The sequence below is a fragment of the Branchiostoma belcheri genome, unplaced genomic scaffold (assembly GCF_001625305.1).
Source record: "Branchiostoma belcheri isolate BF01 breed outbred unplaced genomic scaffold, Haploidv18h27 scaffold8, whole genome shotgun sequence".
Taxonomy (NCBI): Eukaryota; Metazoa; Chordata; class Leptocardii; order Amphioxiformes; family Branchiostomatidae; genus Branchiostoma; species Branchiostoma belcheri.
The window spans coordinates 412,072-428,082 of record NW_017804464.1 but is presented as its reverse complement, the minus strand read 5'-3'; the positions used below and the strand labels follow the sequence as shown (position 1 = coordinate 428,082).

The following is a 16,011-nucleotide window of genomic DNA, read 5'->3' as shown; positions in this document are numbered from 1 at the left end:
TCTGTCCATCCGTCCGTCCGTCCGTCTGTTCGTTCATTAAAAGGCTACCAAAAATCACGACTTTTGTCTCTTCCACAGTTAAAAAGCGAGATGTCTGGACCGACGTTCAACTTCTGTGGCCATGACGTCACCATTCACGAGCAGCTGGCGGACTGCGGAGTCGGAGCCACGATCTGGGACTCGGTAAGGTTCGGCCGGAATCTCCAAGCAGATGTAAGGATGCGTATCGGTCTCATGCGCACGAATTGTTGGATTTACCAATGATAGTAAATTCCAGCTGAGTCACTGACAGGTGATTTTTACTTTGTAATTGTAGTAAATAAAATTCAAATATGTTAATTTCAATTGCTAATGTTGAAATGAGAGAAGAAACATAAATTAAATGTTGCAAAAACACGGGTAAAGCACTGAGACTAAGTCAGATCCTTACATCTGCTTGAAAATTGGGCCGCTTGCGTTAAAAATTATCCATGTAACTAATCTCCAAGCAGATCATACGATGGCAAGGCAGTATCCATTGGCCACCGGTACACTCTTCTGGCCAATGTAACATGTAACAAGACATCCGAATTTTGCAAGACAAATACACGACTACCCCGAGATCGTACGACGCTCTTAAGACGTGATCGGGCCCTAAGGGACTAATAATGTCCCCGTATAGCGGTTTTATAGCGCAGAGAGCCCTTGGCATGAGTTCTCATGTTTCACTTGACTTGTCGTGTTAGCTGTTGGCTATTACATAACTCACATAACTACCAAGTACGTTTCAATCGCGTGATGGTATATGACTCCGCTGCATTGAAACAAAACACTGGCAAAACTCAACAGATATAACGTTACGCACGGCCATTTATAATTCTAGAAAGCTTCTCCTAGCGCATTCTGTAATGTATAGAGTTGTCAGCACGATATTTGAGACGTACTTACACTATAAAGTCCTGTAAGCCTTCGGGCCTTTGGCCAAGAGAACAATTGCAACTTGTTGGCGTTTACTAGCGCCGCCCAGCGGTCACATCAGATTACAGCTGACAAAATGGACTTAATTCTATCCCATTTGAATCCCACAGATTCAAATGCTAAAATCGCATTTCTATCCTTTCTCTTTGCACAGGTCTTGCCTACATAAAATCTCCCACCTATCGCTGACACATCAAGAGTCAAGAACACTAAAAGCCTATGGAAGGTAACCCTCATCGACGGCATTTTTTTGGATTGGAGATTATTTTTCAGTTGTCAAAACGATTCCGAGAAAACTATGTTTAGTACGTTATCCATCATGTTAACCATTGCTGAGCAGAGGCGACCTCTGGCCGTCTGCTGCAAAACTCCAGCCTTTACTATGCCCAGACCTGAAGCATCCCCTCCCAGCATAACCACATTCACCCCATCGATGCACTTTCACAGTTGCCCTGCAAGAACAAGCCCCTACGTTTCATACTTCTCTCCTTCTTTCTTCAGTCCTTTCTTTTCTACCTCTAGAAATTCATCCCACACTTCTGGCAGTGATTGGTTCAGAGAAACTTCAGTTTCCTTCTTTGTAGATAGTATGTATTCATTCATTCCTCCTTTCAGTCGATCATCCTGTCCCGATTCATGGAGCAAACAGAGCTGGAGCTGGCGGACAAGTCTGTGCTGGAGTTAGGGGCAGGGACTGGGCTGGTCAGCATAGTGGCGAGTCTACTGGGTAAGTACATGTATTTTCTATCAAATGTTAACATTCAATAAGCCCTCAATAAGACCTCGTGCCTAAATTGCCAAGGATGACATTTGTGGTTGATAAATGTTTTTCATTGATTACGCAAATAAGATCCTAATTTGCATGAATTATAGTACCATATATTCTCAAGCTGCTATGCATATACAAGCTGCTAGGGGACGGGGGCTCAAACTTGCGTAACTTCTTCCCAAGTACAAGAGCTATCTATGATATCATCTATCATCCAACATTAAAGGCTTCAAATTCCAGGCCTACAAGGTGATTTTGAGTGAATCCAGCCGGAGTACTTAGTATTTAGACCATCGCACACTGGGGCATGCCTTTTTCGAAAGGTGTGGTGGGTTCTTTAACGTGCGTGGAGTATGACATTTATCATCTTTGACAAATCCCACTTTTAGCACAGTGAAAATTATAGCGTAACTCTTCTTGGTACAAACAGGTGCGAAAGTGACGACCACAGACTGCGGGGAGACCCTCCCCTGCGCCTGGGGAAACGTGCCGAGGAACACCGAGCTGCGAGCCAAGCACGCGCCGGTGGTGCGCCGCCTGGAGTGGGGCACGGCCGACCTGGAGGACTTCGGCGTACAACAGTACGACTACATCATGGGCTCCGACATCATCTACAAGGAGGAGACCTTCCCGGACCTACACAAGACCATCATGCATCTTGCAGGAGCGGAAACAGTTCTTTACCTCGCTGGAAGGATCCGGTTTTCGGCAGACGAGGACTTTTTAGACACACTGAAACAGGATTTCTACCTGAGCTGCGTTTATGAGGACCCGATAAGGGAAGTGTACATATATCGCGGCGAAAAGTTGAGAAATTCAAAGACATGAAGGAAACAAATAATTTTATTGTAAAAAAAAATAGTTGACCAACTTGCTTGTACAACTCAGGAAGCCAGACTGTATATAGTTTGCATAGTGGGTATGGTATACATGGTATATATCCTAGAATGTGTAAATTAAAACGATGCAGCTAACACGAGCTTTCACATTAAGAAGTTTTAAGTCTCAAACTTCTGCTGCCGCAAACATTATGCCTAGAGCTTCACCAAATTGAAAGATAGATAGATAGAGAGAGTGTGTGCGCGTGTGTGCGTGTGTGCGTGCGTGTGTGTGTGTGTGCGTGCGTGTGTGTGTGTGTGTGTTTCTTTGCTTTAAGTTACCAAAGATTGTTGATTGTATTAAAATAAACCAGTCATCAAACAAAAAGTCGAATGTTTTAATTTCAAATCAGAACTTATTTCACACCTCCACCAAGTACTACAATTAGGTTTAGTTTGATAAAAAATGCATTGTCATTGAACAATGAAATAAGTAATGAAGACAGACTCTGAATTTACAATAATATTAATTACTATATACATAAACTTCAAGCATCAATAATCATATCAAGACACATTTGCATTTAACAGAAAATATACATATAAACAGTATCAAAATGAGTTAGGGTAAAGTCAACAACATACATTTTGTAGTCAATACATATGTGTAGGCGATTGGCAATAATATAGACTTTAGGTTCGCGTTTATTTGAACGATAACTTTAAGTATATCAAATCAGTCACAACTTTTGTCTTAAAATTTACAGCAATAGAAAACTTGAATCGTTAGTTCAGTCTTATATCTATGGGTTATCTGACGCCATAACCGGGTTATCCACACCCGTCTGTCGTCTTCCCACCCATTTGATCCATCTGCGCATCTCCGGTGTAAGATACGGGTTATCTTGTCCGACGTTAGCACGTATATTGGGTAAAGACGTCGTTGGTTTCAAAACGCCAATCTCGTGTACCGGTGTACTCTCCGACGTATACGGACGTACCAAGTGAGGACTAGGGTAGAAGGGTCTGGGCAAGTCTCCGTTCGACACCGGGGTAATCTTACTACTTCCTTGAAGAGTTCTCGTCTCGTCTTGAACTTTTCCTTGACCACATGGCCGCAGGCTGGTCAGCAGAATGGGTAGGATGACCAGTCCGTGAAACGCACCGAAGACCATGACCAGAAAGATGGTCTTGAAAAATGCTTTTAAAATATATGCCGGAAAAAACGCTAGAACCGCCAGTGCTAGGATAGTAGAGAGAGAGGATTGTACAATCGGCATGCCGACGGCACGCATAGCTTCTGTGAGTTTTTCTTCCGGTATTGTATACTCTGAAGAAACGTAGGCGTAGGTTATGTGTGCGAAGAAATCTACAGAGAAGCCGATGCACATGAGGATGGATAAGACAGACACAATGTCCAGGTTTATCCCCCATAACGCCATGAACCCCACAAGGCCCGCGTTGATGGACAGCAGCGCAAAGGTGATGAGGAAAGTAGCGCCACAGTGCGGTATCAACAGGAAGCACACCACGAACATGATCGCTACGGCAACGCCTATCGTCTGTAGCGTGCTTGGGAGAATCGTGACTACCTGGTCGGAGAGGAAGAAGTCAAAACTATAGGCCCTCATCCTAAGAGGGTCACGCTCAGCGATACTGCGAGCTTCTGTCATCATCTGCCTCCCCCGCTCGCTTGTAGTGACATCCTTCGGTATAACAAAGAACCGGGACACGGTTATACCAGTGTTGTTGGCCGCAAGTATCACGGACCCGTAATACTGGCGCCCAACAGTCGGCAGAAACTGGCCAATCAGAATTTGCAAAAATGGCGTTTTGTCTGTGGCGGCACGAGAGTTGCCAGTCTGGTTCAGAAAACGGAGATAGTCTCGCAACCAGACCTCTGCGGTCTCCGATGTGTCGTAGAAATACTGGCTCTGGTCGAAAGATTTTAGTTTATCCAGGAGAGCCTGTTGCACGTCTACTGTCCAATACTCCTGGGGTTCGGTTATGAAGATGTCAACTTTGCGGCCGTATTTTTGAAAATATGCCTCCTCTGCGTCGTAATATCCCCCTACATGCGAGTCGTCCGTTACAACGTTTTGGTAATGGAGGCCCATACCGACTTGTAGGCAGCCCCAAATCGCTACTCCCAGGTAAGCAACGTACAAGAGAAATACTACCACTTTTGTTGAGGGTTTCAAAATGAGAGGAACGAGGTTATTGTACAATAACCTGTTTAACAACGGATCCTTGTTGAACTTTTCAGAAGAGGGGTTGTCAAACGCGCCTTCCTGCTTTGACACGCCTGATGCACAGCAGAGTCGGTAGGCGGCGCTTTTGTGCTGTGCCTGTGATTTGGGCAGGACGGGGCAGCAGGTGAGGCAGTGACGATTGGCCCGCTCTCGGCGTCCAGTCAGGGACATGAAGGCAGCGAAGAATGTGATCTGTAAGCGAAAAGAAAATTCATGTCTACATGATAAAATCGTACGTAGTGCTAAAACACGTATGCATTCTGATACCCATATTCTATAGCTATAGCAGGCCACTTCACCCCTCTCTCTCTCCTTTTCTCTCTCTAACTCTCTGTCTCTCTCCACCTCTCTCTCCCTCTGTCTCTCCATCTCTCTGCTTCTCTCTCTGTCTCCCTCTCTCTCTCTCTCTCTCTCCCTCTGTCTCTCTCTCATTGTCTCTCGCTCTGTTTCTGTCTTTTTCTCGTACCTGATAAAGGAAATCAAAGGCGACGCCCACGGCAGCGTAGATACAGAAGAGCCGGACGGAGGGAAAGACGTTCATAATGCCGGCGGCGAAGGCGAGGCAGTCCGTGATGGACGTGATGGTGATGGACACCCCCGCGTCTGACATGGTGTGGCCCATCCGCTCCTGCACCGGAAGTCTTACGTCACACTTCCGCCAGGCGGCGATCATGACGAACATGTCGTCCACTCCGATTCCTACACGACAAGAACACTTAGTCTAATGCACTTAAGCTTAGTACATGGCATTGACCAGAAGCATTAGTAATCTTAGAAATACAAGCATTACGATATCTATGTCTGCAAGGACATGATAGAAAATACTATTCGGAATGTCTCCACCCCTCAGGCGTCGCCAATAATCACTGCTTCGTGATAAAAGTTGACAGCACATTTTTGCCTAACTGTGTATCATATTAGCATGCTATGGGATGGGGTTGATTCAAATTACTACATTAAAAGAATGACTTTAAACTTTTAAAATCGAGTTTTGCCTCCCTGAAGTTGCACCAGATGCCTTTAAACAGCATATATAAATGTTATATTCGTACCTAAGAGAAGAAAAGGTATGGCTGTAGTTAGCGAAGAGAATGTCTCTCCCGCCAGAAGCACCGATCCAGTAGAGGACACGATCGCGAGGACCGCCGACAACACGCCGACCACAGCCAACCACGGTTTGGTCAGGACCCAGTCCAACATCATACACGACACGACAGCGAACAGAATCAACAGTCCTACCGCCACTCCTATGTACACAGCCACTCTCGCCGGTATAGTCGAAACTTCGTCGTCCACCGAAGTTACAGTGATGTAGTTTACGGTGATAATTTCCGACTGAAATTCCGAGCAAATCCGACGAAATGTGTCAATCCATTGGCCTAGATTTTTCTGCACGTTGTAGACTAGATGAAGAGCTTTGCTAGACAAAACGGTTCTGTTGTTGACCTCACTGATTTCTACTCCACCAAGTTCACGTCCAAAATACCTGCCGAGATTGAAGGCTACTCTGTTGGGGTTGTGGTAGGGGTAGGTCAAGTTTGTTGTCGCTCGAAGAGCAGAGCCTGAGCGGGTTGTTAACATGAGCTGCAGAACTCCACTCAGAACACATTCTGTAGTAGCCGGGTCGCGGAAACAGAGAGAAGAGAACGTGTCTCTTGACGTTGTGTTCGTGGTTGTCAGCTCACCATGGAGCCGTAAAACCTCTTCCACCACGCCGTCTCTGAAGAGGACGTCGCCGCCGTCTTTCGCCTGGACGATGAGCTCCGCCACCGCGTCGCCTGAAGGAGAGAAGCCGGCCTCTCCCAGCGCCTCGCCGTCCGGTAGCGCCTGCCCGTCGTCCGGGACGAAGATGTAAGCGTCGTTGATGACGATCCTGCTCAGCCCGAAGTAACCGAGAAGTCCCGACGCGACCAGCGGCAGGAGGACGAAAGGAGCCGGCCACCTGGCGACTACCTTACCCAAGTTGTAGAACACCCGTCCCGAGGCAGCGTCGATCCATTTAGCTATCATGTCGTTATATTATATTACGTACTAGTACTACTAGATAAAGAGGAATGTTGAAAGTCCTTTGAAATTGTCGTCAACAAAATTCTGGAAGAAAGAAAAAAGAATTTGATCACCGTTTTGAATCAGAATACGAAGAGGGCACATTTCTAATCATGAAAGCCACTCATCCGTTAAAAAGCCAAACCCAACAAAACTACTGTAGTACTACGTATGTTGTAGAATGTAGCTTTACGTTGGGCGTAGACTCTTATATCATTGTGTTTTCTTCTTTTATACATTTTGTTTGTACTTGCAATTAGCCTCCAGCCATGTATTTGCAATAAACTTAGCGCAGCACAGAAGTTTTGTACAGTAAATTAACACAAGCAGCCTAACACCGTACGGTAAGGTTCGATCCACCTGTACTATGTGTACTGACTGTATGACCTCCTAATTAAAAATTATCGAGAAGTACTAGTGTGGTAGTTTATCGTGCTTAAGGTTTAGCTCTTCTTAAGAGTCGACTGTGCTCTTCCTTAGATAGAGCACATTATATTTTAGGGCCTGCTATTGATTAGAAACCATGCGGAGCCTTTAGGTTCCCCAAAACAACCCTGAGTACAAGGCCAGCTTGCCACCATGTTGATCCACAGTCGCTAGCGACAGCAAGGTCATCCGAGGTCAGTCAACAACAATTATCTCTGCTGCATAGTAACATATGATCCAAACCGGTTCATCGGCTCCTGAACAATGGCGACTAGGCCTCGCACATAAATTACACTGTTCCCACGACCGACGTTCAACAAAAACAGATATCAAAACATTTCCCCAACTAAACGTTCACAATCAAAATGTCTTAAGATTATTTGTAAGACATACTCAGTCTTACGTGAGAATGGCATGTTTCCCCAAGGTTAAAATGATCGCCATATTGAATTTTCCGTCAGTGGTCTTCAAGACCTAGTCTCTATACCAGACTAACTACGCTGGCTATATATAGGAGAATAATTGCCAGGGGAGTCTGGTCACCTTGTAGGTTTGACTGGGCGCGGAGGGAAAGAAAGTACCTCCCTGCAGCCGGACTCCCTTGGTCAATTGTACTCTCTTTTTTGGCCGAATTCTACGATCCGTATTCCCGTAGAAAGGCCTGGTGGAAGCTAACTAAGACCCCAGAGGTAAAACCTATTCTTCAATTTTCCACTAAATCTCACATTAACAGCTATTATAAACACTCGTTGGACGTTTTACGATTTTGATATCGCCACAGAACCAACCACTGACAAGGCAACATTTTTAATAACAAGCCTGAATTTTGTAAAAACATTGCACGAGTATCCTAATAATGCTTTTTGAATGCATCAGTAAGGAGAATATGGCCCCGCCTTTTAGCGTGATACTAAACAACAGTGTCATATACACAAGCTTAATTCTACCTGTATTTCTTAGAATGATCGTTTGTTAATGATTCGGACATATGCAGTACGTAAGTTTGAACAGAGCATGTAACGTTACTTACCCAAGTCCGTACGCTGTCTGAATGGGACGATTTTTAATGAAGATACGCTTGTTATGAGTCACAGTACCAGCGTACGTGCTAATACGTCACACTAGAACAATACTGGGAAGGGCACCGGCGCCCAGGATACCGGACAGGGACAATTATGTACGTCTGTAGCGTGGTACTCATCGCAGGTTAAGGTGACTAAGGCCGCGTCAAGTAAATCGTATGGATGACATCCACGCGCGCGTTAATTTTTTACTGTTATGAAAAAAAAGCGAAAAGTTTGTTCCCCTCTGGAGATGGTCAATTGCAAGATGGCAAGAAAAATTGGATAAAAATGACTGAGAAGAAATGCATTGCATTTAATTGCAGAAGTGAAACAACTGTGGCAGCCTTCTTGAGTGTAGTGACCAACTTGATGAAACTGGGCTACCACACTATATACTAGTACTAGATGATCTATATGGCGATATTGCTATCCACAAACCAACCCACCAAAATAGAACGTAACCCTCTTGGCAAGGGCAGATAGCAGTCAGGCAGAATGCTGCAGAACATACGCTGACCGCCAGATGTCGTCGTTCTCACGTGAGGACCATTTGTGATGACTTTTTTGGCGACGCCTCAGGGGCGGAGGCATTTGTGTAAGTACTGCGATCGCTTTGAAAGAATTTCAAAAATTGCACGAATGCATTCCCTAGGGAATTGGTTTTGAGGTAGCCTCCGGCCTTGTGGTCATCGGAAAAAGCAGGAAAGGCCTATGTTACCATGCATGCAAATGGCACCTTTTCAGGCATACTGTGGCTTTTTGCACACAGAATGTTAATGATTGTCTTTATTGATATTTCAAATATGTTTTCTTCTATCAAGAGAGAACAAATTTCTTGCTCAGGAGCAGCATATTCAAGCTTATAATACTTCAAATATGTTTTTAGTTTCAACTATATGATGCTGGTCGTTTTTTTATAACTTTACTGTGTGACACATGTAGTGTAACAGTGATGTTTTGTGTAAGAAATTTTATTCACTTGTGTGTTTTCTATCATGTATGTTTGTGTCAGTCTTGCTTTTTTAGTTTTTATTTTCTTTGCTTCCATGATGCTGTTGCATTCCATGCTTGTTTTTCAATTTTCTTGGCTGCAAAACATGAATGCACACCCCAAGCCTTCCACGACTAGGTTTCATGCTAGCCAGTGAATTCCTGTTGTAGTCTGCATCTCAGGGTGGACATGGCGAAGTTTACCTGTGGGTATAAAGAGAGAAAAGAGCATAAATGAATCTATGCCAACTTTGGCCAGCTTTGATTAACTTAAATTAACAAGATTTGGGGTCATAAATGTAAATATGCAAAGCATGTGAGTCGATTAATTTTACAGAATGCAATGAAGCAGACACATCTATAACACATTTTCTGGCAATAGCCTGTGTGCCAGACCCTAGCACTTAGAACAAGGAGCTTAACTCCTTGCTTGGAATAAAGAAAGTGCTTTTTTCTGAGACTATCGATCGGGCCTCTATACTGCCCAACACGCCACAGTTTCGGAGCTGGCTTCCTTCTTCAGTTTATCTAGACGTATAAATTAGACCCCGCGCGGCTGCAAATTCTGTGTTCCAGGCGTGAGATTTCCCTGACTTTATTGACTATATGGTGGCACAGGGGCCTGGCACCCAGGCTACATTGTTTTCCCAGCAATGACATCATAGTAAACATGGTACCGTGTTTCAAAACACACAGATTTTCATGAAAGAAGTACTATAGATATGCGAACATTGCCTAACCATCGTGATTATTATATGTACAATACTGCATGAAATAAGGATGGTCAGGCACTCACCTGGTATTTTGTTCCACTTCTTAATTGTATTCTTGAGTAACTGTTGTGTTTGTCGCCATGTAGAGCTGAAAGAAACAGCGTAGAACAGGTTATTAGCGAAGTTTGTTGCATTCCAGGGTTGTGTTATTCAGCATAGTTCGACAGCGTTCAGCGTGACCACGGATGTGAAACTTGGACAATATTATGGTGGGATCATGGTCAGCAACATGTAATGCAAAGAATACGCGGATCAATATCAAGTTGTAATTGTGTGAATAGTAAAAAAAAATGACGTTGACCTAGAGATGAGTATACAACGTACTGAAACCTTCTCCGTGCACTGAGATGGTCTCCACTGTTCGGAACCCTGCGTCGTTGGCAGGTGCAGGCAGTTTAGCGCAGACAGGGCATATATGCCGGCACCGGTGTCCAGTGTAGAACAGTAGGGTATCCCTCGCTGCATGTCTGAGGTTTACTGGAAAGACAAGAAAATCCAACGCCCGGGGTTACTGGACAGAAGAGCCTTGACGGAGAGAATTGGGGTAAGGCCGGAAAACCCCGGCGGAACATGGCGTCAGGTGGCTCAAACTTTACATAAACCAAAAAACCGGCCGCTAAAAACGAGCAGCTATTAACAAAAAATTCACTAAAACCAAGGAGGTTAAATACCTCCTTGCTAAAACACTGATCGCCGATATACCTGATAAAGACCAGTCGGATCTGTAATGATATACTGACCAAATTCTGTAAGCAAAATGGACGGAACAAACCACACATAGAACAAGATGAATGAAGTCAGGAAAACGGGTGTTAGAATCTTCACAGTACAAATTTCCAAAAATAAATTCATCAGGTATTATACTAACAGACGAATATAAACTCCAAGAATGCTAAATTACTTTAACATAGCCTGGCAGCCAGACCATCGCATGCTTCCGGTATCTCACGGTGGCGCTATCAGCACTGCCCGCCCGCCCAGAGGTATTTCATGCAGGGGTATTTTACCGGGTCAGTTACAGGACGACAATGATTAGAAAGGCCAGCTGGAAAGATCTGGCATTTCAGCAGAGTATGGTTGGGCCTGCAAAATATCCCTAAGCCACTAATCTGAACAGAAAGGTTTTGTCGGAAAGGGGAGAATATCAAGTAGGGCCGACAAACTTGATCCCGATGGAACTTGACGTCATGTGGCGGTAACCCATCCTCCCACGCCAGGGGTGCTCCCTTACCAGTAATCCCAAGGCGTATTTGCCGCGGGATAGCTCTGCCGTGGGAGAATGCGGTAACCATGTGGCACACATTTTCAATGCGTAAACTAAAATTCCAGCTTCTCTCCACGCGTGTTGTAACCAGCCAACATGATAACAAGCAACTTTAAACTTTCTCCAACTCAGTGATCAACAATGATGTATCGATATAACAACACCCAAATTCTGACACCGGAACTTTGAAGACACAACCAAGTACTTTGCGAACATCACACAAATAAAACGTTCAAGTTACGCTGACTATGATCGATATTCTGCGCGGGCATCGAATCCGTAAACAACAATTTGTAATTCTTATCGTAAAAGCGAACTCACCAAAATTTCCCCAAACCACTGCGAGTTATAACAGGCGCGCCTCATCGAAGGCGAAAAATTTATTCTAGTTCTCTACTCTGAGGCTCAGTTTTTCCAAGGTTAGTAGAACTGTTCTTCTTTGGCATTATAGGTCTGAATCTTTGTCGGAAACTGTACGTAAATAGCGTCACACATATAGTGATGACCCATTCAGATCCATAATAAGGAAATACCCGGGGGACGACAACACAGCGAGATCCAAGAACACCAGAATAACATAGAAAAAATTGTAGAAATCTCGAAAAAGTCTGCTTGAAAGATACAAAGAATTTCGAGCAGAAATGGAGGAAAGTTTACTACACATACATATACAGAACACAAAGTACATACTAGTCTCGTACACAAGAAAATAGCGACTGGGTGAAGGAACTGTCATGAAATACTCGTACAAACAAACGGGCGATTGTCGGCCAAAATACTAGTAGCCTGGTAGCCAGACAATGGCAAACTTCCCGATAATTTCTCTACGTATACAGTGATGAGTGCTCAGCCCGCCCAGTTTGAGGATATTACGATCCAAAAAGATCCTCAGTGTACAGTACAATAACTAACAGACATGTGGTACTGCAGAAACACGGCTGTGATTGCAAAATTTAGACTGATACGATTATGGCACATTACAACATTAGGAAGTAACATTAAAAGTAATGTTAACATACCTTTCTTCAACCTGTCCTTCGTAGGTTCCTCTATACCTCTACGGCTGGGGGTATCGGTATCCAGGCTTTAGATTTTAGAAAAGTTTAGACCTTGCCTATTTTGTTCCAAGTACAAATCCACGCTGACCAAGCCGGCTGCCGCGGCGGGCTTCCCCTGTCTAGTCTGGTGACCATACCAGCGGAGCTCCCCGGTAAATTCCTCGGTGCTGCGCCGCCGGCCAGTGGAGATCGTGCCCGGCGCTCCGGCCGGTGGGAAGTGCCCGGCGCGCTCCTGCGGGAACCAAAGCTGTGGGGCCGCGGAGGGTTGTAGCAACTGGTGTTCCGCAGCCCCGTACTGAAACTCCAGCCGCCAGTTGGGTCGTTTTAAAGTCGGAACTTACATCTATCAACATTTTGACATTGTTGCTAAGGGGCGTTCTATAGTCTGGGACCATCATTGGTGAATACATAATGTCATTAACTATTTTAATTGTAATATTGAGATGAGAAAACTGTTCCCTGACACAGCAGACAGATCGGGTGAAAAGGGTGAAAAGTTCAAGCCATTGACCTACTTTTTCGCCTGTCCAAGGAGGCTACTTAGTATACGTTAGATAAGCATCTTTGCCTGTCTGAGCGCAGTGAGAGCGAAGGTGTTTCGCAGGAAATAAGAAATTAGGTGTTCGTTACCACTGTCCCGATGTCGAAATGAAAGTAGATTTGGTTACGTTTCGGGACGATTGGAAAAAAAGTTCTGAGTCCCTATCCTTGGGAACTTCCGGGTCCTGCAAGCAACCGGCAACCCATAATACTCTGACAAACATTTGACCAATCAGCAACCGCATGCTGTTGCAAGCATTACGTCATGTTTTACTTCGGTCATTTTCGGTAGAAATCGCTTCCCACGATTTGGCTGTTCAGAAGGGTGTCGGAACCGAGTGTTTTCCAAATAAAGTCAACCCAATGTTGGCTATATTTTGACCCAATGTTTGCATACTCGCTGTGAGCACCTTGTCTATCATGAGAGTAATTTGAGTTTCCCAGAGTCTGTGGGTTGGGGGATCGCACAAAGAGCGCTGGTGTAGAAATCTGTCTGTCCTTGCGTTGTGCTTGTAAACATTTTTGTATCGTTTTGACGACGCCCGTCGCTCCATCATGCCGACGGGATCGTTCCCCAGCCAGCCGGCGCCGATCTCGTGGAAGTCCGGCCTAAAATTTAAATAATATTAAACCCCACGTAAGTACATATGAAATTATAAGAGGGTTTATGAGTGGTAATATTTGAAATGGTCCACAAGCCGTGAACGTTCTTGATCGTCGTAACGTAACAGGTGATAACATAATAGCTGTACCTCGACTGATGGTCAGTTCTATTGCACTTCCGGCTTGCGTTGAACTCAGAAATCTTCAACAAAGATTATCTCCATGCCGTTACAAAGGTTCAGTTAACATAAATTGTTATCAATATTTCATTTCGTATCACAGATCTTTTTAAATCTTGTTTAATGCAACAGGAAATTACTTTGTAGCGGGCTATACCAGTCAGTACGACGTGAAAATGCAAGTTAGATGTACTCGACTGTTCGGCACACAACAATGATAGGGGCGGAGTTATAAATGTAGTCTTTGACAATCTTACCGTCGGCCGGTGGGTGGGATCCGCCGGTAGGTCTGTGTACGTGCCGCTGCCCTTGGCAACACATCGTGGGAACCCACAGCTAGAGCGGGAAGCCAGCCTGTGTCGCCACGTGCACGGGCCTGCACGTACCGAATTGTCGCAGTTTCTTTTGATCGGCGTGAATAAGGGCGTAAATAAAATAAACTTTGAATCATGCTGCGCCCGTTGTCTTGTGCACGCCGATCTTTTTCCCCTGCAAAGTGCACATACAGCTGAAGAACGAAGAGAGGGTCGTGGCAGCGCTTAGGACAGCTTTCCAGAACCTTGGCCCCGAGAAGGAAGTATTTCTTTCCTCTGAACAGACTCAGTTTTACCAAGGACATTATGTGTGTATAATGTCCTTGGTTTTACGGAGTACAAATTAATACATATTTGAAGTGTATATAATTCCTTTGATTATCCGGTAGCACTTCTACACCCACAGTAGCATTAACATATTTGTTATCTATATTCCATCCTTTTTGTGACCCGTACTTAACCCAATGGGTATGTGTGTACAATAAAGGTCTTTATTCATTCATTCATTCATTAACTCCGCCCAGACCTCCGCCTCGATGATTGTTGCTCTCTATGGTTCGACCGGGCGGGCCCTATTAAAGTGTTCGGCGCATTTCGTATAGAAGTAAAGAACAACAAAGCTACGTACTTGTGCATCAACATTATAACCCTTGTTACCGATAAAACCATTATTGAAATATTCACAAATCTTTATTGACCATTGCTTGCTTGATCACCAACACTCCGTGATCCAAAGCTGTACGTTTCGTCGCACTTGCCTTACCCTTCGATGCGGTGGTGACGTCTTGCAAATCGGCTGCGGCCAGCGATGAAACTAGCCCCAACACGAAACGCTTCCCGCTACAATACTGTATCCAGTTATCATGCAATCACGTATATAGTACACGGCCTAAATTTATTTTTAAACGATATTTTCTAGAACTAACTGTTTTTAAGACATACATGCTACATGCACAGAAGCACAAAGGGTGCGTACTTTCGGGAATTTACGGTAATCCCAAGACGGCGTTTCACTATTATATCTCTAGGGGCGAAATTAGGGTGGTGTTAAAGATACCAGTGTACTTATACATTTCATTGTTATATTAACTGTATTAGTTGGATCACTAATTATAAAGATCTATGAAAAAAACAAAAGACAGATAAAAAAGGTGAATCCCTATCTAGCGATTCTAATTTTTCAAGGGCTAGAAACACAACATAAATTTACCTGGGTCTAACTGATTTTGGACCCCTGACGGCTTTCCTCATACTGTACAGAAATTCTGGATTCTTTCTGAATTATATGTGTACGTATTTGAAAAAAAAAAGATTTATAAAGAACGGAACAGTTAAACACAAAATCGTCGCCTGTGTTTTTTTAAAAACATCATACTTGTTCTCCTTGGTCAGAACAGATAGAACCACTATTATGAAAAAAATTCTACAAACTCCGTGATAAACTTCGAATAGTTCCGATGAAGTGAACATGGTGACACAGATTGCCCAATTGTTTGACACATCGGCTAATTTGCACTGAAGACGAAGCCTATATGCTAGTGAATGTTATATTTACCTTCGCCAAGAAGGTTATGTTTTCAGGGGCGTTCGTGTATGTGTGTGTGTGTGTGTGTGTGTGTGTGTCTGTAAACACGATAACTTGAGAAGGCCTTGATGGATTGTCTTGATACTTGGTAGGTGGGTAGGTCTTGATGAGACCTCAAAATGATTAGATTTTGGACCCCCTAGCGGCTTGTTATGGTACTGCAGCTGAACTTCCGGTTTTGATATCTCATGATCTAGACATGCTATGGTGATGAAATTTAGATGGTAGGTAGCTCTTGTGCTGGGAAAGAAGTGACGTGAGTTTAGGCCCCCTATCGGCTTGCTCTGGAACTGCAGGGATAAATTCTTGAAAATATTCAAAAGGGGATAACTCAATAACCGGTTGACGGATCGTCATGATTTTTGGTATGTAG

General features: G+C 44.2%; 2 protein-coding genes and 1 long non-coding RNA gene across 3 annotated transcripts in view; 1 reads left to right on the top strand and 2 right to left on the bottom strand.

The window, feature by feature from the left end:
- LOC109486342 (protein N-lysine methyltransferase METTL21A-like) overlaps positions 1-2,790 on the top strand; it is a 4,264-nt gene extending 1,474 nt beyond the window's left edge. The window contains exons 2-4 of the mRNA XM_019790168.1: positions 87-183; positions 1,573-1,684; positions 2,157-2,790. Of these exons, the coding sequence (XP_019645727.1) occupies positions 91-183; positions 1,573-1,684; positions 2,157-2,554 (603 nt within the window). The 5' untranslated portion in view covers positions 87-90 and the 3' untranslated portion in view covers positions 2,555-2,790. The remainder of the gene's footprint in view (positions 1-86; positions 184-1,572; positions 1,685-2,156) is intronic.
- A 459-nt stretch (positions 2,791-3,249) lies between these two features.
- Positions 3,250-6,806, bottom strand: LOC109486363 (patched domain-containing protein 3-like). The gene is made up of 3 exons (XM_019790193.1): positions 5,849-6,806; positions 5,263-5,495; positions 3,250-4,988 (listed from the first exon to the last, which is right to left on the bottom strand). Exons 1-3 carry the CDS (start codon positions 6,804-6,806, stop codon positions 3,348-3,350), a joined length of 2,832 nt encoding a protein of 943 aa, XP_019645752.1. The 3' UTR covers positions 3,250-3,347.
- A 2,548-nt stretch (positions 6,807-9,354) lies between these two features.
- On the bottom strand, positions 9,355-10,483 carry LOC109486380. The gene is made up of 3 exons (XR_002141192.1): positions 10,420-10,483; positions 10,119-10,183; positions 9,355-9,526 (listed from the first exon to the last, which is right to left on the bottom strand). It is a non-coding gene; the product is annotated as an uncharacterized LOC109486380 (long non-coding RNA).
- Between the last annotated feature and the right edge of the window lie 5,528 nt (positions 10,484-16,011).